The sequence below is a fragment of the Panthera tigris genome, chromosome A1, assembly GCF_018350195.1.
Source record: "Panthera tigris isolate Pti1 chromosome A1, P.tigris_Pti1_mat1.1, whole genome shotgun sequence".
Classification (NCBI taxonomy): Eukaryota; Metazoa; Chordata; class Mammalia; order Carnivora; family Felidae; genus Panthera; species Panthera tigris.
In genome coordinates, this window is record NC_056660.1 from 19385286 (window position 1) to 19408938 (window position 23653).

The 23653-nt window shown below is 43.7% G+C and overlaps 1 protein-coding gene across 1 annotated transcript; it reads right to left on the bottom strand.

Annotated features, from left to right (window-relative positions):
• Positions 1-7502: 7502 nt before the first annotated feature.
• CCDC70 (coiled-coil domain containing 70) lies at positions 7503-14532 on the bottom strand. The gene is made up of 2 exons (XM_007097703.2): positions 14316-14532; positions 7503-8401 (listed from the first exon to the last, which is right to left on the bottom strand). Exons 1-2 carry the CDS (start codon positions 14371-14373, stop codon positions 7653-7655), a joined length of 807 nt encoding a protein of 268 aa, XP_007097765.1. The 5' UTR covers positions 14374-14532; the 3' UTR covers positions 7503-7652.
• Positions 14533-23653: the final 9121 nt, after the last annotated feature.

Sequence of the window (23653 nt, forward strand, 5' to 3'; positions counted from 1 at the left end):
ATGATTACACCTCATGAATCATGCCTGTCTGAGGTAGGGTTACCAGGAATGTGTAATGGTGGGAAGTCTGATTCTGGCACATAGGACCATAGGAAATGACATTCTTCTTCAATCATGACACAGCTCCACCCCTGCAGCCTTGGGCACAGCTCCTTCAGCTACACAATGGGGGTTTTCAACCACCCGATCCAGTGGGGTGTCTTCTCTATCTAAACTCTTACGTGACTCTAGGGACGGCCAGGTGAAGAGAGGTTGGGTGAGGAATTTGTTTCCTGGAGATGATTTAAGACCTAATTTTTGGAGGTCTTCATTAGAGACCCCGCTATTGTCAGGCTGTATCTTAAGCATGTCCCATTAATGATCACTGTTCAAAAATGAGAAGATGTAACTTCCCAGATATCACCAGCTATTAAGGAAACAGCCAGTCCTTCCCTCCTTGTGGGCCCTCTGCTCCTAGATAAAAGTGAGATATGAAGGGGTCTCCAGAGGTTTAGTGGTGGGTGCCACACAGTGACTGACAGTGAGCCTTTAGATGTCTATTATCCTGGATTGGCGGTGGGGGGTTGGGGCGGAGCTCAAAACCTCTTTCTTTTCCTTTTTTTCAAGTTTATTTATTTATTTTGAGAGAGAGAGAGAGAAAGCGAGCGAATGCAAGTGGGGAAGGGGCAGAGAGAGAAGGAGAAAGAGAATTCAAGCAGGCAGTGCAGTGCAGAGCCCCTGCTGGGGCTTGCTCCCCTGAACTGTGAGATCATGACCTGTGCCGAAAACAAGAGTCTGATCCTTAACTGACTGAGCCACCCGGGTGCCCCCAAACCCCTTTCTTCAAGCTTTGATCCCATGAGGCCTTTAGCAGGTGCCCACAAAACCCCATTCCTCCACCATGCTCAGGGGCAGCAAGAGAAGGGATCTTAACTGTATTTTGTGTTCTTCACATTCTGCACTGCTTAGTTGTAGATTTCACCATGATTCTAATAACATATGCCAGTTGGGATAATGAAAAAGTTCTAGTGTTATTTATTCACACCAATCTAAACAAAACCAAAAACTCCTACTTAAAAAAATAAAAATCTACACTTGGTCTCTCCCTTTGTGAGAGAAGAGTTCAAGGCAGGCCCCTCTTAGACCCCATTCAAGTATCTCAAGTCATTTGTCACGTCAGTCACAGGGCTAGCTAGCTTCATTGCAGATGCTTCTGGAACATTCCTTTGATGGAAGAACATTCACCCACACCAGGATGTGTCCTGAGAGGTCATTGTGATTATTTTTTTTTTTCTGATGTGGTCCAAAGGTCAAATACTATCTGTTTGATAATGTCTATTAAAGTATATCCATGTGGCCACACCTGTTGAAACGTTTTAAGAGAGATAAACATAAGGCTAGGAATTCACTAAGTCTGACAGACTGGACCAAGAAATAAACCATCCAAAGCAGCTAGAAAGCAAAAGGAAGTGGAGGAATCTAGAATTTATTGAATGATGTACAATGTGCTAGGGATTTTTACATGTATTTTCTCTTTTGAACCTCACCACATATGCACAGATCAATAGGAAATTTGTCAGAAACTGTTGACAAAACCCATCTTATTCTGTGGGTGTTACCATTATCATTCCCATCTTACATATGCAGAAACTGAGACTCAGAGGGTTCAAAGACTTTTTAAAGCCACTGTAGTGGGTTGAATTGTGTCCCCCTAAAAGTCCTAACCCCAGGTACTTGTAAATGCAAATTTACTTAGAGATAAGATCTTTGTAATTAAGGATCTTGAGATGAGGTCATCCTGGGTTTAGGGCGAGCTTTCAATCCAGTGACTGGTGTCCCCGTAAGAGAAAGGTGGATTTGAGAAATAGAGACGCACAAAGAAGGCAATGTGGGGGCACCTGGGTGACTCATTCAGTTAAGCATCCGACTTCGGCTCAGGTCATGATCTTGCGGGTTCGAGAGTTCGAGCCCTGCGTTGGGCTCTATGCTGACAGCTCAGAGCCTGGAGCCTGCTTCAGATTCTGTGTCTACCTCTCTCTGTCTGTCCCTCCCTCACTCACACTGTCTCTCTCTCAAAATTAAATAAACATTTAAAGGTAAAAAATAAAAAGAAGCCCATATGAAGATGGGGGCAGAGATAGGAGTGATGCATTTATGTGCCAAGGAATGCTAAAGACTGCCAGCAGCCACCAGAAGCCTGTAGAGTCATGGGATGGGTTCTCAGAGCCTCCGAGCCTTCAGGAACCTCCCCTGCCAGCACTTTGATTTCAGACTTCTGATCTCCAGAACTGTGAGATGATAAATTTCAGTTGCTTATGACTCCCTGTTTGTGGTTATTTGTTAGAGCAGCTCCAGGAAATTCATACAGCTGCCCTCTGCTAAGTGAAGAAGCTGGCACCAACACCGGAACAGGGGTAGGGGTAGGGGTAGGGACTGCCCGTCTGAGCCCTAAGCTAGGTCAGGTCCCGCTACTTTTGTGACTATTAACAGTAATGAGGTATGCATGTCCCTTTGTTCTTCTGGGTCTGAGTTAAATGAGAAACTACATCATAAGTGCCAAAGAGGAGAATTAGACCTGTCACGCTGTATGGTTTTTGAAGAACAGAAAATGCTATTCAGCCTTTAGGGCACCCACTAGCTTTTAAGAAACACATAGATATGCTGAGAAGAGTCTAGCAAATTCCAGGTTAACTGGAGCATTTTTTCTCAATGTGCCATTGGCCTGTGCTCCACAGTAAATTTTTACCAGCTGGACATTTTTTTTTTCCTTACTCAAAGTTTGTATCACTTTGCATTTTGTGTAGCTCTGCCCACCTCCCCGGAGGTGGGTCTAGACTATGGGGACAGTATCCAGGCTTATGCAAAGAGGACAGAGAAGTTAGCAAGGACTTCCTTGGGTCACCCCAGGTGCCACCTCTTTGATGTGTGGTCTCCCTTCTTCATACGTGTCCAGCAAACAGAAGCTGGATGCGCTGGTCTGGGCCACGTGCCCCTACGCAGGTGATCTATGCCTGGGCTGCAGAGGAAAGGCACAGGACGCTGAACTGTTCTTTCCCATCCTAACTTCTCAGGAGGAGCCTGGGCCTCAAACCAAGTTTCTAACACTTGCCGACAGGGACTTCTGCGGTTAGAAAGTCTGCTACTTCTGGGGCGCCCGGGTGGCTCAGTTGGTTAAGCGTCCGACTTTGGCTCAGGTCATGATCTCACAGTCTGTGAGTTCGAGCCCTGTGTTGGGCTCTGTGCTGACAGCTTAGAGCCTGGAGCCTGCTTCGGATTCTGTGTCTCCCTCTCTCCGCCCCTCCCCTGCTCATGCTCTGTCTCTCTGTGTCTCAAAAATAAATAAAAAGTTAAAAAAAAAAAAAAAAGAAAGTCCACTACTTCTGTAGCTGAAGAAACAGAGGCTCAACCTGAGCCTCAAGCTCTTAGCCATGAGCAGCAGAACTGGAAATAGAATCGGGGCCTTTGATTTCTATCCCAGAACTTTTTTTTTTTTTTTTTAACTACACACAAATGTTTTTCTAGAATTTAGCTTGCATGAGAATCATCTAGAAAACATGTTTTAAAATACAAGTTTTAAGGCCTGGCCCCCAGAAATTGTGATCCACTCCGGGGTGGAGCCCAGGAATTGTCATTTTAGCAAGCAATCCTAGGTGAGTCTGATGTGTGTGGCCCACGGCCTAAAGATGTAATGACAGCCCCCATGAACAGATCACCTTTCCCTGAGAAACCCACTGCACTTCAAAAACACTATCGTTCCCCTTCTGGCAGGTTTAGGGAAGAGCTTCTGGGTGGGTTCAGGCTTGGAGGGAAGACGACAATTCCTCAGAGTGAGTTCAATGGCAAGGTACTAGTTACGGCAATAGAACCTGTCTCCAGCACTCCTGGACCTTCCAGTGTCTGCAACATGATTCTGGAATAAAGATGACTTCGGCTCTCCCAGCTGGACGAGCGGGACCCCGAGATGGCCTAGATGATATGTTCCCTGCCAGAGGGTCAAAGGAGAGGCGAGCTGCTTCGAGATGTCTGCCCGTGCCTTAGGTCATGGAACACCCAGGAGAACCCTCAGGAGCTCAGCGATGCCATTGTGGTGCCATCTTAAAGAGGAAACCAGCTTTCACTGCTGTTCTGACTGTGAAGAAGTCTATCTGCATGTGGGATAACACTAGTAAAAATAACTCAGAAGTTAGAAGCCGCTTTCACGGACATTATCTGCATCCTTTCTGTGAGTCTATGTGAGGGCCCAGTGATTCCCAGTTATTAGCCTACACAGCTCACTTAACCTTCTGTTTTCTTTTGTCTAAATCTTGGCTTTTGTTTCATATCTCTACAGATCTTCCTCTGTGTTTAACACACTCAAGTGGGGTGCACTGTTGGGGTGCTCTCAGAGAGGCAGTCCTGCCTACCCTCCTCCTTCCTGGTATTGGTCCAAATTTTACAAATAATTACATTGTGATTATTTGATGATTGTCCTCCCCTCCGGGCTGCGAGCTTCGTGTACACTCCCAGACATAGCCCAGAGCTGGCAAGGCACAGTGGTGGGTGAATGAATAAACAGATGACGAAATAACTGACGAATCAACCCTTTATGTGACAAAGGGCTGTTGGCTGCACAACTTTTTGTTGGGTGACAAGCGAGAAGGGTTGAGTTCACCCAAGTGCTGACCAGGCTTGGAGAACTTGCCCCACGTGGCAGATAAAGGGGTTCTGCCACGTCTCAGACTACACTCTTCATCTCCCCTCAACCTGAATACACCCCATCCTGCTCTCCCTTGCCCTCCTCCCAGTGATGGGCACAGCCATCCCCTTTTTCACATCATCCTTGACACTGGCCTCTCCCACACTGATGAAATCCAGCCCATCCCCAGCTAGGTGACTCTGATCGACCTCCCCAAGCTCCTTCACAAGCTGCCAGCTCCTCTTCACCCACACCTCACTGACACCAGTGTCACTTCTACAGATGTGTGCCTCCAATGTTAAAGGCCCTGCAAATCACCCAGGGACCTTGTTAAAATGCAAAGCCTGATGCAATAGGTTGGGGCCTGAGATTCTGCATTTCCAACAAAGTCCCAGGTGAGGCCAGTGTTCCTGGTGCACAGACCACACTTTGAGTAGTCAGATGTCATTTCTAAAATTTAAATCTCATTCCTTCCTTCCTTAAAATTCTTCAGTGGCTCCCTATTGCCCACAAGACCTTATGCCATCAGTTTTCTGCCTTCTTGTCCAATCCACGGTTCTGCATATCTCCCATCTTTGCAGTTCCTCAAATGGTGACATGTTCTCTTGTGCCTATGCTGTTCCTTCTGCTTGGAATGCCTTCCAACCTCTCAGGCTCCCTCCCCTAGCTAATTCCCACTGGACTGTTAGGATTCACCCAGTCATCGCCTCTGCCAGAAAACCTTTCTAGATTCCATCCACTCACTCCCCAATGCCAGAGTCAGCTACAAGGCATCAAAGGAGCACTCCTGAGATCTCTCACGGGTCTCATCACCTTGGGATGCACTGGACTCTTTACCTGCTTGTCTCCCCGCCTAGACCTAAGAAACAGAGCCCGGGACAGTGCAAGTTCACAGCTGTTTGCTGGAGGAAGGATAGACTCACAGAGGGACACACCTGTCCTCTCTGGGCTGCCCCTCAAGTTCTCTTCAGTTGGCACCTGTCTCTTAAATTGTTTCTATGGAATGCTGTTAAAAGAGGGGGGGGGGTCTATTTACCACACCCCAGCTCCTGCCTCCACCAGATTTATGTGTCTTTGGCCTTGAGATTAACAATTCTCTTTACTTTTGTTTGCAGCAGAATACCGGGGATCCCTGAATCGGCAGCTCTTGCTGCACTGGGGTTCCCACCATTCTGCACACCATCCACTGGACAGGTCTTCTTGAGTCAGAAGGCTGGCCCTGACTCCTGAGAATCAGACACCTTGCCAGACACCCCAAACTTTCCCAGAGTGATACAGAGCCACCGAGGCCTGGCTGTTCCTGGAGTGAGCCCATTCTCCTATTACCAGGAACGTTTGCTCGGTACACCTAGGGGCCCCCATCCTCTCCTCTCCCTATCTCTTCACTGCTGCCCCAAACCCTGGTGAAATTCCAAAGTGCTGCAAGCCTCACCCAAGCCCCAATGCCATTATTGGCTGACCTACTCTAAAGCTGCGTTCCATGATCTAGGGCTGTCATTAGAAAAGGAACAGGACCAAGAGGCAGATGGTGTGAGTTCTAATCCTGGTCCTTCCGTTTGCTACCTGCCTGGCCATGTGCAGTCACTTTGCTTCTCTAGGTCTCTGTTTCCACGTCTGTACAATGGGTTTATGTACCTTCCTTGTCCACCCACAGAGTTGTGGTGCTGGCTACATGAGTTGGTGAGTGTGAAAGTGCCTGTCAAGCAGGAAGGGATGTGCAAAGGCTAGGTAAGTAGAGGCATTAATAAAGATGAGGGCCAGGGGGCGCCTGGGTGGCGCAGTCGGTTAAGCGTCCGACTTCAGCCGGGTCACGATCTCGCGGTCTGTGAGTTCGAGCCCCGCGTCAGGCTCTGGGCGGATGGCTCGGAGCCTGGAGCCTGTTTCCGATTCTGTGTCTCCCTCTCTCTCTGCCCCTCCCCCGTTCATGCTCTGTCTCTCTCTGTCCCAAAAATAAATAAAAAATGTTAAAAAAAAAAAAAAAAATTAAAAAAAAAAAAAATTAAAAAAAAATTAAAAAAAAGATGAGGGCCAGGCCTCAGAAAGGGGGGAGGCAGGTGTTTGCCTTTACATGTCTCCACTTCCACCTTCTGTTCGTTTCCATACCAATGCCCACAGAGACCATCTAATCCCAGAGGAAAAGCTGGGTGTGTAAGTTGCTGACCACATGCGTGTACATTCATTGAGTGTATTACCTCCTTGGGGCATTTTAATTTTGAATGAAGGAGAGAGATTCGAAGGAAGGAATTGATCCTGTAGTGAGGCCTGTGTGAATGGGAACACATGTGGCAGGGAGACTGTCCTATGTGGAACACTTTGACTTCACCGGCAGGGAAGGGCCTTGCTCTAGAGCCCTCGCCTTATGCCCCGCCCCTTTCTCAGGCTACAGAGAACTGGAATTGAGAAGTTTGCTGGGCATCGGGAACCACAAGTGACAGGACCATTAGGGAATTCAGCCTGTGTGTTCTAAAAGGTCTGCAGGGACAATGAAGCACAATGAAGGCACTGTGGCCTTCTCTGAAAAGCTGTCAGCCTGCTCCAGGCCTCTAAGCCTGCTCAGAGTGGAAAAGAATGATTGTCCCCCAGCACACCAGAGGCATAGGTGACTCAGCTGCTCTCTGTCCCTATGTGTCTCTAACTGGAGTTGTCTCAGCCTCTCTTCTCTCCCATTCTGACTTTTAAAGAGAGCTGTAGGGTCTCTATTCACAAACACTCACACATGGTGGGCTCATGGTGAAGTGCCCAGAACCAAGTTCTATACAGATAGCAGTACAGCCTGGAAGGTGGAAATATGGCCTTGGATAATCACAAAAGTGGGGGAAAAAAAATGAAGCAGGCCTTATTGAAGAAGTTGTTTTCCCAAACCTCTTCTCAGGACTTTATTAGGTCTTTTGAAGCAAGGAGACAAACAAGTGCCTATTTTCTCCAGCACGTTGGGTCACCCTGGACTTGAATCCCTATCCAACAGAGTCTGGACCCCATGTCCCTTCATGTCCTGTTCTCACGCTCTGCCTCGGAAGAGGGCCAGTGATTGGGGCCCTCCATTGATGTTGTGGTGCCTGTCTTCAGGTATCTGCTCCTCAGCAATATGGCCACCACCTTCTACCCAGAATGCTTTCTCCTCTTCCCAGAGGGCATTCTCTTCCTCCCAGAGGGACTTTTTATCCTCCCACAGGGACTTTTCCTCCTCAAGAAGAGCTCTTTCCTCCACCCACAGGGCTTTCTCTTCCTCCCACAGGGCCTTGTCCTCCTGAAAAAGGTTCCGGTCTCTTTCCCATAAGGCATTGTCCTCTTTCCAAAAGGCCTTATCCTCCTTCCAAAAGGTACGGTACTTTTTCCAAAAGGTTTTTTCTTCTTCCCGGAAAGATTTTTCCATTTCCCAGAAGGCTTTTTCCTCTTTCCAGAAGGTCTTCTCTACTTCCCAGAAAGGTCTCTCCTCTTCCCAAAAGCCCAAGATCTGACCCCGGAAAGCATGGATCTTGCCTCGGAAATTCCACATCTTTTCTCTGAAGTCTTCTATTTTCTCAAGAAAAATTTTCATCTCTTCCCGAAAAGCCTTATCTTCCTGCAACTTGCAGATTAGTTTCTTCTGGCGTATGTTGGGTGAAGATCCCACCATTGACCGAAAGCAAGCAAGCCCCATCCATTTGCTCACTTTGAAGGGAAACATCTTCTTAGTTAGCCAGAATGGTGGGGTGGCCATGATGGAGGACAGGACTGTTGGCCAAGTCCAGGTCAGCTGGTCAAACCCTGCAGGGGCAGTACAGAAAACAAGTTCATGAGTATTACATGCCAGAGAACGAGCCCTTGGGTCTGTATTATCCGATTTAGGAAAATTTAACCATTTCTCTCTTTGACCCATCGCATGTGTTTGTGAGAGATGAGATTTGGTAGAGAAACGTGCTGGCTGGTTATAGCTTTGGGCTAAAGAGGGAGTCAATACATTCAAAGTCAAAGCCACTGAAGTCATAGAATCTCAGCCAACAAGGACAGGGATGCTCAACTAGGATATCAGAACACACAAGTGTGACACGATCACTTCAAGGGGTGTGTCACAGTTTTCTTTTACTTTTAAATAATAAAGTACTGCAGCCCCTCAATGCTTTGCTTTTGTTAAACCAATGAGAATTCATTTGAAGTTTCGGCATTCTCACTTGGGGATCGCTCATAACCTTCTCACGGCCATGCTCGCAGCAGGGTGCCACAGGTGTGAGTGTTCTGTTAAGGCCACCTGAAAAGCAGAGGGTGAGACCCACTGGCCTAGGGGGTACTATTTTAGTAGAAGAGTCTATTTGGGGAACAGAGACTTAAAACAGTAAGGTAAGAGACAATGCCAAATGTTAGCAAGGATACAAATAAGAGGAGCTCTCACAATATCAAGTAATACTCAACAATAGGGAAGAGACTATATGACTCAGTAGCTCCACTTCAGGTATGTACCCTGAGGAATCTTATGAATTGTGACCAGGAGACATGTACAAGAATGTCTGAGGAGACTTGTTCATAAACGCTCAACTGCAACAATCCAATGGCCATCACAATAGAATGGAATTTAAAAATGGTAGTATATTCATGCAATGGACAGCACAGCTATGTACAACAATGTGGATGAATAGTATAAACATAATTTTTAAAGAAAGAAGCAGGATTGGGGCACCTGGGTGGCTCAGTCGGTTAAGTGTCTGACTTGGTTTTGGCTCAGATCATGATTTCATGGATCGTGGGATTGAGCCCCACATCAGGCTCTGCACTGACAGAGGGGAGGCTGCTTGAGATTTTTTCTCTCCCTCTCTCTCTCTATATGCCCCTCCCCTGCTCTCTCTCTCTTCAATAAACAAACATATAAAGCGAGAGAGAGAGAGAGAGAGAGAGAGAGAGAGAGAGAGAAATGCAGGATCAAAGAATTTCAAAGAATAAAGTTCCCAAACAGGAAAAACTAAACTCTGTTGTTTATATACTTAGGTGATAACACAAAAAAGCATAGCAAAGAAGTGAGACCCATAAGTCGAGATAGTGGTTGCTTGAGAGGGGAGGATGGGATAGGGAAGTGGTGGTGGTGATTAGGTGAGGACATGAGGAGGGCTCCTGAGGAGCTAGCAGTATTCTATTTCTTTACTGGGGTAGTGGTTGTAGGTGTGTTCATTATAAAAATATGTTAAGCTGTAGATATATATTTCAAGTACTCCGATAAATGTATTATATTTTACAATAAAATATAAGCTAGGGAGAAAGAAAGGAAAGACAAAAAGAAGAAAGGGAAGTGAGGAAGGAAGGAAAGAAGAAAGGAAAGAAAAGAAAAGAAAAGAAATAAAGGGAGGAGAGACAGAGAGAGAGAACATTGCCATATATCTGAGGTATCAGATATCAGCACCCTCCAGACTACAGTAAGTACAAAGGTGGGTCAAGCGATGAGAAAAAGGGCTGGACACAGGAGAATGGTCAGAGGCAGGGAAGACAAAGGGTGCATGTACCTGGTGAGGGCATTAATTTCCATTTTGAGCTTTCCGGAAGGAGCTGCCAGGGTCTGGCCTCACTCTGTGGGCCTTGCTAAGCACCACATAATGGAGCAACATGACTTCCCTTTGGGAAGTCCCTCTGGGCTTTCTTCTTGTTTTTCCACTTTCAGACTCGGGATCAGGGAGTAGGGGAGAAGGAAGGACACCTAGGTGGAGTGTGTGTGTGTGTGTGTGTGTGTGTGTGTGGTGAAGGGATAGACGGTGGCATCACCATGTCCACGCAGCCACACAAGCCAGAAACCTGGAGCTCATCCCTGACTCCTTCCTTTTCCTCACCAGACTTTGAATCAATCATCAACCCCCCCAGTTATGACTGTTAACATTTCTTGGAACCATGCCCTCAGATTCATGTCATTGACCACGGCTGCTTTGCACCAGGACCCCTGTGACAGTCTCACCAGTCTCTCTGGTATTGACCTTACCCTCCCATCCACCCCTACTGTAGCCTCAGGGGTGTTTCTAAGTTTCTTTATTTATATTTTGAGAGAGAGAGAGAGAGAAGGCGAATGCTCAAGAGGGGGAGGGGCAGAAAGAGAGGGAGAGAGAAAGAATCCCAAGCAGGCTCTGCACTGTCAGCACAGAGCCGGACACGGGGCTCAAATCCACCAGTCGTGAGATCATGACCTGAGCCAAAATCAGGAGTTGGATGCTTAACTGACTTAGCCACCCAGGGGCCCTGCCCCAGGGATGTTTCTAAAACACGTATCACACCTGCTCGCAAAACTCCGAAGACTCCACAGCCCAAATCCAAATGCCTAGTAAGGTCCTCTGTAACCTAACTCCTGCTTGTCACTCCCTTGACCTTCCTACCATCTCCAAAGCTAAGTTTCAGTAATAATGGGCCACATCCAGTTCTCTGGACAAGACCTGCAGTTTCAAGCTTCCAAGCCAAGGAACACGCTGTGTCCTCTACTGATTACCTTTCCTTCTCAGTGTGGCTTGAATTCCTCTCCACATCGCCCCCTCTGAAAGCTACTTGGACCTTCCAGACAAAGTTCATCACCACCCCCTCACTCACTCCTGTTGTTTGCTTGTCATGCTCGGCTGATAATTAGGTGTGGACGTGCCATCCCTGTAACCCAGCATCTAAGATGAAGCTGTGGGCATAGGAGGTAATTGATAGAAATGTTGGTTGACTTGAACTGAATTTCGTTGAATTTTGGAAATTTGATTTTCTAGGTTGTATTATGGTTGTCTTATTTATGTAACTGTTGGTATCTTGAGGTGGGGGAAAGTGCGTCCTTCTTCCTTCCTTTCTGCTATGAGAACGCAAAGCAGGCCCTCAACAAGTGTTTGTTGAACTGGATTTGGAAACTCTATAAGCAAAGCCTCAGGGTCAATTAGAGCCCAGGATAGCTGTCAACAACAATCAACTTTCTAATTACAATGTTAGTAACAACAACTCCCTGCACATTTATTTAGCCCTTTTATGCTGGGCACTTTACTGGCATTACCTGTGTAATCCTTTCAACCATGCTGTGAGATAGGCACCTTGATTAACCTCATTATATAACTGAGAAAACTCAGGCTTGAAGTTAAAAACCCATTCAAGCAATTAAGTAGATGAGGTAAGATTCTTCTAGTGAGTGCTAGAAGTGCATTACGTGGTCAAGCAATACTACTTGGAAACACCATCGGGCTGATATTTTAACTAGGAAGGAGTGTGTGTGTGTGTGTGTGTGTGTGTGTGTGTGTGTGTGTGAGAGAGAGAGAGAGAGAGAGAGAGAGAAAGAGAGAGAGAGAATTGTATTAAGCCCCGGACCTATTGATAACTTAATGATAACATTTAGCAATGTGGTCACTAATTTTAAAGGAAACCTCCTTTCTCCTCATACAACCTGCTAAAAAAAAATACACCAACACTCACACTAAAAAGCAAATCAAAGAACACTGAGTGTTATCAGTGAAGAAAATATATTTTTCACCAAACAACAAAAAAAGGCTTACAAAAATCTATTTTTATATGTGAGGCTTGTCTGTTTCCAGTTTGCAAAAACAAACGAACAAACAAACAAACAAGCAAAACCATTTCTGTGCAGGCTTCTGACTTTCTTCTGAAATGTTTCCTGGACATATTCCAATGCCAAAAGTAACCACCTTCCAAATTACACTAAAGCTTTATTTCTTATTCCTTGGGCAATGTTTGCACTAACTAGAGAACTCACTGAAACAGTTTAATAAATTCTTTTTTCCTTTGCACCAGAGATCCCCACTGTTCTCTGATTCTGAATTTCCCTTGCCTAGTGTCTCCCAGGCTCTTATTTTCTGGCTCTTTTCATGGCCTCACACTTTCTGCAGGTCTAACACCAGTTGTGGTTCTTGGCAGGCTTTCCCTTCAGCGCTGTGCTCCACAAAGAACCAGTGTCGACATTCATGAGGAGAGAGAACCACAAAGCTGAATGGAGAAGCCAATTCTGGGGGACTGGCTCAGTCCATGGAGTCACTTGAGAATAGGAAAAACTACAAAGTATAGGTCAGTGAGCACTAAATGTTCACTCTCCCTGATTTTCCCCCAGTCTCACTGCCTACTTGGGCAGCGGCAGGAGAGATCTGCTTATGACCCTTGTTGACAGAAATAAATGTATTATAAGTCAAGTATTCAGGGACTGTCCCTTGTCAGAAGATCTGGGCTCCTATTTGTGGAGAAACAGGGCCACAGGCTGAAACTTCTTCAGCCTCCAGCTTAGCGTCTTGGCATCCATATCCATTGTTAATGCCCGCCTACGGGCTCCTGGGCAAAGCCAGGCCCTCCCCCATCTCCTCACAGCCCCATGGTGACTTTATTTCCTCAGCCATCCCTCACTCCTGGGCCTTCCTATCTCCCTCTCTGCTCCTTCCGGCCTCTCAGCACACGAACACACTCAAGTCCCTCTCATCTTAACACGACCCCTCAACCAGCTGACCACAGAATCCCCTAGCTCTTTCTGCTTACCGTGTGCTAGCCTTCTCCTCCTTGAATACTCTTCTCAAAGAGCAGCCGACGATCACTATCCACCATTTCTGTATTGCATCTACAACCCATCCTACAGCAATCTGCCTTTTGCCTCCTTACTCCACTGAAACTCTATTTGTTAAGATCCCTAGAGACGTGCGCATTGTTTAGTCCTTTGTCCTCACTGACCGACCTGTTAGCAGCATTTGACATTAGTCCTTTTTGAAGCTCCCTCCCCCTTGGCTTCTATAACACGGGGTCATCCTGCTCTCTTCCCACTTCCCGGACCACTCTTTCTCCACCTCTTTGTGGACTCCTTTTCCCGACGGAATGTGTTTTATCCACGGAAGGCGGTGCCTACCTCACAGAGCTCTTGTAGGGAGTAAATTGGGCATTTCGAGTGTCTAGCCCAGTACCTGGCACATAGCAAGTGCTCATTAAACAGAAAGTAAGAATAATTACAATTGTTACTATTTTCTGTCATTTTCAATCTTCTTAGGCCAGCATGACAGGACGATCATGATCTGTCCCCACAAACCATTTTTGCTTTATCTCTCAGCCACCTTCCCTGATGCCTATGCTCTGGCCACGTGCAATCCCTCAAACATGCCAAGTTTTCCTCAGTTTCCTGCCATGTCGGTCTCTCTCCTTGGATAGTCTTGCCTAACCCCACTTCACTTCACCTAGTTAACTCTTTGGAACTCAGTCACCTCCTCTAGCTCTCCTGACACTCCTGTCTCTACCAAATTCAGAGTCAGTATATGCCTCTCCTGTCCCACTAGGAACACTGTTTCACAGCTCTGTGTCCAGCATCCAGTGCAACAGCTGGTACATAATATATGTTAAGTAAATGACAGCTGAATGAAGGGCGGTATCCCGGATTATAATGTTAGAGAAAAATTCATCTGCAAGTTTTTCTCATGACCATTTAAATTATCCTTGAGAGATAAATCAAGCATAATATCAAATACATACATGCGTATTTAGATATAAAGTGTAATATGATATGTGGGTTCAGTGTATCCAACTTATTCCCTACAAGAGCTACCTATGAGGTAGGCACTGCCTTCTGTGGATATAAAAACAAGAATCAAACAAACATGCCTAGTTTTCAATATTATACTTCAGGGCAGGAACTTACTTTTAAGGAAAATGTTGTATATAACTCTATGCTTAGAACAAATAACTATCCAATCTAAAGCCAACAGTTACTTACTGCTTAGCTGTTTCCCAACTGGGCAGTCCTCAGTAGCCCTCAGAGGCCAGGCAGTCATTGTCACATCACAGACCCCCTGACACTGTTGGCAGTGATCCCTCTGCCCCTCTTAGTCCTGATTCACAGGGTAGGGAGACCCACAATGGGTAAGGGACTTTAAAAGGAGTGGAAAGAGAAAGACTTTTCCGTCTTCCATTTTTGACTTCACCAATAGGGTGTCACTGTTGATGACTCACAAATGATTGTTACCTCACATTCTACCTGGATTGTATCCAGGGGCAGGCTTCTGGAAAATCACGTTGCAGTCAGGGGTTTTGTATGTGATGAATCATTTCTCTTGCTGCTCTCGAGACGCTGTCTTTGGCTTTTGACAGCTTGACTATGATGTGTCTATGCATGGATCCCTTTGAGTGTATACTAGAAATTTGTTGAGCTTCTTGGAAATGCAGATTTGGTATAGTTTTTCTTCAAAGTTCAGAAGTTTTTGGCCATTATCTCTTAAAATATTCTTTTTTCCACTTTCTTTATTCTTCTCGGACTCCTTTTACATGTACATTAGCTCAATGGTGTCCTAAAGGTGTCTGGAGCTCTGTTCATTTTTCTTCATTTTTCTTTCTATTGCTTAGACTGGATAATCTCAATTGATCTGTTTTCAAGTGTACTGATTTTTCAGCCAGATCAAATTGCTCTCGATCCCCTCTATTTTTCATTTTTAACTGTAGAATTTCTATTTGGTTCTTATTTTTTAAATAATTTCTATTTATTGATATCCTCTATTTGGTAAGACCTAATTCTCAAGCTTTTCTTTAATTCTTCAGGCATGGTTTCTTTAATTCTTTGACCATATTTACTTTATTTAAAAAAATTTTTTTAATGTTCATTTATTTTTGAGAGAGAGAGAGAGAGACAGAGCATGAATGGGGGAGGGGCAGAGAGAGGGAGACACAGAATCTGAAGCAGGCTCCAGGCTCTGAGCTGTCAGCATAGAGCCTGACGCGGGGCTTGAACTCAGGGACCGCGAGATCATGACCTGAGCCGAAGTCGGATGCTTAACTGACTGAGCCACCCAGGCGCCCCTCTTTGACCATATTTATAATAGCTGATGTAAAATCTTGGTCTAGGAAGACCGTCATCTCCAGTTTCTCAGATAGTTTCTAACCAAAAAGAGAATAACTCAAAATAATAGTTTCTATTGATGCTTTTTCCCTCCATGTGTAAACCATTCTTTCCTGTTTCTTTGTGTGTGTCCTAAGTTTTTGTTGAAACTGGACATTTAAAATAATATAATTTTAAGTAATATCATCTAAACAATATAATATCATACAAATAATACAATATAGCAACCCTAGAAATGTGATGTCCCCCCTCCTCAGGTTCATTGTTTCTTGTTGTCGTCGTCGTTGTTGTTATCGCTATTTGCTTGTTTAGTGACTTTCCTGGACTAATTCTGAAAAGTCTCTTTTTTTTTGTCTTGTGTGGCCACTAAAGTCTGCTTGCTTAGCTTAGTGGTCAGCTAATGATTGAACTAAGAGATTTCCTTGAACTGGCAAGTGTCTTTTCCTTTGCTGAGGGACTCTGTGTAGCTGTGTGTGTTGGGGCATGACTTAGGTGATTTGCAATTCTGCCTTAGCCCTCACTTCCTTGCTTGTGCAGGACCTCAAGGTCAGCCTGAGGTGAAAGATTATGACCCTCCTCAGGTCTTTCTTGGGTATGTACTCAGTCAAATACACGTGACCGTCTAGATTTCCAGAAATATGTTAGAATTTTTCAGAATCTTCATGTTGTTGTCTGTTTTTCCTTTTAAGTTTTTGCTCAGCTTCTTATTAGCTCCAACTGGTGACACTATCACAGGAAACTGAGATATTAAAAACTTGCCACTGTTTTCTTTTTTTTTTTTGACAAATGCCCTGAGGATAGGGCCATTTGCACAAAATTAGCATTGAGTTAGGTCAAATAAAGACAAGTCCTGTGGCTGGAGCTTTTCAGTGAACTGCCAGACAAGTCAAGTAGTAATAATTCTTTGGAGATGGGGAATTCTTTGGACTCCAAACTCAACCTGTCCTCTTACTTGTCCATTCCAGGTGTCCCAGTCATTGATTTTAATCATTACTCTTTTCTAATATATGTACTTAAGAATGTCAGTTTCCCTATAAGTACACTTACTTGGATCTCACACGTTTTGACATGTCACATTTAAAAAAAATATTTTTCATGTTTATTTATTTTTGAAAGAGAGAGAGAGAGAGAGAGAGAGCATGATCAGGGGAGGGGCAGAGAAGGAGACACAGAATCCGAAGCAGGCTCCAGCCTCCGAGCTGTCAGCACAGAGCCCGACATGAGGCTCGAACTCACAAACTGAGATCATGACCTGAGACAAAGTTGGACACTCAACCGACTGAGCCACCCAGGCACCCCAATGTTTATTTATAGTTACACATATTTTTTATCTTTTCTGTTGCTCTTCATTTCTTCCTGCATCTCTATGTTTCTCTTTGAGATCATTTTCTTTTACATCTCCCCAAATCATACCCTAAACCTAAAGTTTCCTTTATTATGGGTTTTGTGATGACTTCTCTCAGTGCTTATTTGTTAAAAATACTTTTATTTTGCCTTAATTTTTATACTATCTAACAGATTTTATTATAGAATGGTTTGCTTAACATGCTTCTACTGTGGTATAAACAAATGATTCTTTCCTTTCATTTTTTCATTCTTCACAGTATTGAGTATTTTATGGCAATAGGATTTCAAAACATTGTAAGAAATGAATTTTAATGTCTATAAACATAGTGTGTCCAATGTGCTGTTTAACTTATCCGTTCAATCTTTTTTTTTTAAGTAGAGGGAAGCTCTGTGTCTTTTTAAAATTTTTTAAATGTTTATTTATTTATTTTGAGAGAGAGGGAGAGAGCATGAGTGCAGAGGGGCAGAGACAGAGGGAGAGAGAGAATCTCAAGCAGGTTCCATGCTGTCAATGCAGAACGCAGTGCGGGCCTTGATCTCATGAGCTGTGAGATCATGACCTGAGCCAAAATCAAGAGTCAGACACAACCAGCTGAGCCACCCAGGCACCCCTCAATCTTTACTTTTATTTACTAAATATTATTCAGGTCTAAAACATCCATGTGATTATTTCACACAGTTTTCAGGGTTTTTTTTGTGTCACGTTTATTCATCTTGATTTTTAATTCCATGAACATGTCAATAATAGTTCAAAGTGTATGTCTTATTGAAGATCCAGATCTTCTGTGGATGTCTTTCCATTGTCTGTTTTTCTCCTCTTGGTTTTCTACCAAAACTTGTTTTCTTACATGGCTGGTTACTTTCACTGATGTTATCTTTTTCCAGAGGTACTTATTTTTGCTTCTAGTAAGCAGAGAGGCTAGAGAAGCTGATTACTTGATTCCAATCAGGAGTTGATATGATTCTAAAACTGGGCTTTAATCTCTATGAGATATGCTTCTCCAATTGATCTTACTCCAAAAAAAAAAAATGCTTATGATGTTTTCCAGAACATCTCCTCTCTGATACGTCCTTAGCTCTAATTGTAGCCCTCCAAGCCCCTTTATATTGCTGGAACTTCCGTTCACACCCTCCAGCTTTTCATTCACTGCTTTCACTTTTGGAAGCAGCTTCAAATGTCACTCATCTCTACTGACTTTAATCCTTATTCAGATCTTGGCCTACAAACTTCTCCCTGACTCAGTGTTTCTGAGATGTCCAGCACTGCTACTTGTTCTCAGCAGGATATGTTGTCTGAAACAACCTGGTCAGCCACTGTCCAGTGGAAAACTCATAGCGGGGGCTTATAACCAAAGGAGCGACATGATGTAACTCAAGATTGTTGACCTGGCCAGAAGGCCCAAAGTAGATGAAAATAAATTGATTACATAATTGATATAGCTAGCATTTATTGATCATTAACTATGTGCCCAGTTGCTGTTCTAAGTGTTTTTACATGTATTTTCTCACAACAAACTAACAAATTAGATATTATTGCTACTCCATTTTACAAGAGAAGAAAGAAATGCATAGAGAAGTCAAGAAACTTGCCTAAGGTCATGCAGAAGTAGAGCCCACATTTGAACTTAGGCAGTTTTGTTCGGAACACATACCTGTCTGATACAGAAGGTTGTTGTGGTAATGGAGGCAACAGATAGTCTGAGTCATGACTGATATTGTAGCTGGGGAGTCAGAGAGGATAGATAGCTACAAGAAATATTTCAAAGAAAGACTCATTAGCTGATCAAAAGAGTTGCATGGGATTAAGATGGAGGAAGTAAGGGCAAGACTAAGGTATGGGGCCTAAGTGCCTGGAGCATGACCATGCGTTTACTAGAAATTTATTGAGATGCAGTTGATTTAGATGAGTTGCAGTATTCTTACATGAATGTATTCTTACATGAATACATTCTTACAGTATTCTCCAGGTTTCGTGTAATTCACGATTCATAAAATGTTGGCTGTTCCAAATAAATCTTACAGCCTCTGGGGGGAATGGCAAATGAAATTATTATTGCTGAATGTGAATGGAGTACTGAAAATAACTTGAGCGTCAGCATCAATGTGCTCAGAGAATTGAAAAGGATAAACTTTTCCCTAGTGCTGCCTGCTTTGCACAAAATCAGTGGCTCCTGTTCACTCAAGACAGAAAGTTTAGCTTACATTCTGTTCAATATTATTTTTAAAATTTGTATGACCATTACTGCCAATTTTCAGAAAAATGCATATTCATTGTGAAAAATATTAGGAAACAGAGCAAGGATAAAAAAGAAAATTAAAATCATCCATAACCCAGTACTCAGAGGTAACCACTATAAACATTTGGGGTACAGTTTTCCACTCTTTTTCCTATGCTTATGGCTAGATATATTCTGTGAGGCTGGTTTTGTGCTGTGCCTGGTGCTTCGTGGCTTGTCTTTGTATGCAGTAATATATCATAAGCACTTCCCCATTTCTTTAAATATTTCTGAGAACATGATTTTTAATAACTGCAAGAGTGCACATTCCCTTATTTTTGGAAATTGATTTATTCCATGAGGAATATAGATTATTTTCCTGGAAGAGTAGGTCAACCCGGAAAATTGCTCACAGAAGAAGACAATGGCAACGTAATCAATCATTGCTGCCCATGGCCTCAGTCTCTGTATTGAAAGAAGAGAATTCTTTCTAGCAGTACCAGTTATAGAAAGGGATCATTCATGGGAAGTTGGCCTTGTGAAGGCAGAGACTTTGTTTTGTTCCTGCTGTACTCACAGCACCCATTTTACAAAGAGCTTCTGAAATAAAGCAGAAACACATAACCCAATAGATAAATGACCAAAGGACGTGAATACTTTGGTTGTAGACAAATAAAAATGACTCTATGAAAAAATTTCCAACCACACTTAAAGAGAAATGCAATTGAAAATAAATATTGCGTTTCCTACCTATCAAACTGGCAGAAATCCAAAAGTTTAACAATACACTCTGTTAACACAACTATATAGAAATAGGGCCCCTTGTACAGTGCTGGTCAGGATGCAAAGTGTTTCAACCCCTAAAGAGGGGAATTTGTCAGTGTCTAACAAAATTATAGATGCATTTACCTTTTGATTCAGCAATTCCACTTCTGGAAGTATATCCCACAGGTACACCTATTCAAGTACAAAATGATACTTATAAAGGTTATTCAGTTCATTGGAGTATTGTTCGTAACTTCAAAAGATTGGAAATAATCCACTTGTCCAGCAACACAGGACAACTTAAATAAATTATGGCATGTCACCGAGCAGAGTACTATGCAGCTGTTAAAAAAATACAGCAAAGGTTCTATAGGTTGATATGGAGAGTTCTCCAGGATATATAAAGTGAAAAAATCACCATCAACAAGGTGCAGAATACTGCTACATATTGTATAAAGGAGAAAATAAGAATATATACCTATGTATTTGCTTATATTTGCACAAAGGGATATTGGAAGAAAAACACCAAGCTAATAAAAATGGTTATTTCTGAGGGAAATGGTATAGGGGAAGGGGTAGAAGCAAGACTTTTCTGTGAATACCTTCCATGAAGGCTTTGGTCTTTGAATAATGTAAATGGATAATGTATTCTAAAACAAAAAAAATCTTAAAATTTGAAACAAACACATGAACATAACCATACATCAAATATTACCATGCCCACATGTGCCTTGAGGTCACAGTGCTTTGACTTTACCTCTTAGTGGCTACAGCACATGATGTTGGTAGGAAGGCACCATGTGAGATCTTACAATGTATACTGCATGCAGGTGGGTGTTATGGGATGATTTGCGCCCCCCAGAATGTCATATGTTGAAGTTCTAACCCCAATACCTCAGAATGTGACCATATTTAGAGATGGGGTCCTTAAAGAGGTAATGAAGTTAAAATGAGGTCACTGGGGTGGGCCTTAATCCAATGACCGGTGTCCTTATAAGAAGAGGAAATAGGACACAAACATGCACTGACGAAAGACCATGGACAGACATAGGAGAAGACGGCCATCTACAAACCAAGGAGAGAGGTCTCAGAGAAAACCAAACCTGCCAACACCTTCAACTTGAACTTCTAGCCCCCTGAACCGTGAGAAAAATAAATTTGTTGTTTAAGCCAACTAGTCTGTGATACTCTGTTACAGTGGCCCTAGAAAACCAATACAGCAAGGGCTTTTTATTTGCTTACTGTTTCATTCCTGCACTTAGAACAGTGTCTGGCATATAATAAACATAGTCATTGAAGGAAAAAGGGAAGGAAGGAAGGAAGGAAGGAAGGAAGGAAGGAAGGAAGGAAAGAAAGAAGGAAGATCTATTCCTATAGTTTGAAATAAAAGTAGGAGAAAAGATCTGTACTTGGAGATTTCCTCCACAAGTGATTTCTATTCTTTTGTTCCTCCTCATCATATTATTTTTATCTCTGAAGAGGTTATCCTTTTGCCTTTCCCTCCCATCCTCTTCCTCCAATGGATTACTCACCAGCCTATCTTCTGGAGACTTTCTGTGCACCACCTTTTCTTCTATGCATTCCTTTGGATCTCTTTGTTCTTGGTGGTTGAGGCAGGTGGATTTCCCAAAGATGGCCTCAATGAGCTGTCTTATTCCATACACTTTTCTTATACTGTGAACTTTCAAAACACTCTCAAGAGGCAGAGTCTGTACCCTCCCCCTTGAACCTGGGTGGATCTTTGGATTGCTTCAACCAAGAGAGCACAGAGGAAGCGATGCTTTGTGACTGGTCAGCAGTAATGTGCTGGGGCCCATGCTACCGGCTCTCCAGTGAGGGTGGATGTCTTTCTCCAGCCCCGTGCCCAGTAAAGTCATGCCAGTACCCTGGAAACAGCCACAGTGGGATTATCTATGGTGCAGAAGCCAGAAAGGACTAGGATCACACACACCACACACACACACACACACACACACACACACACACACACGCACACACAGGTGGTTGTTAAACATTTACCAGCAAAGCACTATTTCTGAGGTTAGATCATAAAAAGTGATTCAGCTTCCCCTGGTTCTCCATCTCTCAGCACATGTGCTTTTAAATCCCAGCCGCCACGCTGTGTAGAAGCCCAGGGCACATGCAGAGGCCACATGTCGTGTTCTGGCTGACAGCCCCACCTAGCATCACCCCCACTCGGCATGTGAGTGAGAAAGCCCTCCCATGACTTCAGCCTCAGCCTCCATCTGTCCGGGACCCCAGTCAGTTCCCAGAACTGAGACATATAATAATAAATGAGCACTGTTTTACACCACGTAGCTCGGAGTGGGGAAACAGCAATAGGTAATCACAACCGTGATGCTCTTCTCTGCTCTTCCTCATGGCATTGTAAGTTAAGAGGAAGGAAAATTTAACATTTTTAAAATGTGTCGGTTTTAGGTGATAAATCTTCATGCTCAGAGTGAGATTTACTCACTCTCTCATTTATTCAACAGATATGTATTGAGTACTAACTAAGTATCAAACCCTCTGCTCACTCAGTGGTAAGGGTAGAGGAGCTCCCTGTACACAAATACAGACAAAATGGAAACAACCAAATACAAACACGGTATGAAAGGCTGACCACGCAGAAGTGTGTCCAGGAGCCACTGGGATGGTGAAAAGGAGAAAGGGGCTAACTCTTGCTTGTTGAGAGGTGCACAGGAAGCACATAGTCAAGGAAGACATCAGAAAGAATGTCTCGGCTAAGTCCCGAAAGCTCGATGGTGTTCCATGTTATTAGTGGGAAGGTTTTCGCAGACACAGAGTAACCCATAAGAAGGAATGAAACATTAAGATCCTGAAACCCTTGTTTTTCACGACTGGATGTGCCCCATCACTGACAGACAGTTGCTGGAGGCTTATGATCAGGCAGCTTCGTGTTGAGGCATGTTGAGAGATAGAAGCCTGGAAAATAGGTTGAGACCAAGTTATGAAGACCCTTGACTCTATCCTGATAAAAGCTTGTAGCACAATAAGAATTAAAATATTGTTTTAAATCTATTAGAGGTCAACAAATGATGTCATGCTGGATGATAAAACTCTCAGAACTTACTATGTGCCTGTCACCTGGGTCGTTGCATATTGATTTAGCTATGCCGATAGCTTCCGACTGGCATCTGTTCCGATTGGCTGGTGCTGCCGTTCTGATGGGTCAGGGCCCTTGACCAGTTTTTAAGTACCGTATTTTGAATGTATCACCCCTGAAAATATTATTAAAATCAAGGACAGGACAAAGTGGGTAAGCATTTGCCATTTTGTGAGTGATAGCCAATACATCAGACAATGAAATAAAACAGGAGGTATAAATACTAGAAAGGAAGGGGCAAAGCCATAGTTACTGGCAGATGATTTGACTTCCTATCTAAACAAAAAAGGAATCAACTTACAATTTTAGAATTGATAATAATCAGAAAAAATAAGCATATGATGCCGGATCTCTCCAAATTTATTTATGACTTTAATGCAGTCTTGAACAGAATTGACAGAGGATTTCTCCCCCTGGGAAACTCAACTAAATCACCTTTAAAAAAGTAATCTGGACAAGTAATAAATATGTGAGAAAGATAAGGAGTCTGACCCAGTGTCTTTGGTCTCAAAATTCTAGGTGACGAGAGAGACCCAGCTGCCGGGGTTGGGGTAGGAGCCAGGGGGAAGGCCGCTGTTTCTGACGGGAGGCCAGGGTCTCACAAAAGTCTAGCAGATGGTAGGGGGAGGAGGGGCAGAGGGAAGAGAAAACCCCTGGTAGGTGGGGTTGAGCATTTTCCCAATCGTGACATATACCCCTGGGGACGTTGAGACCATCCTGGACTCGGCAACCAGGAAGAGGTACATGATGACAAGTTATCACTCCTT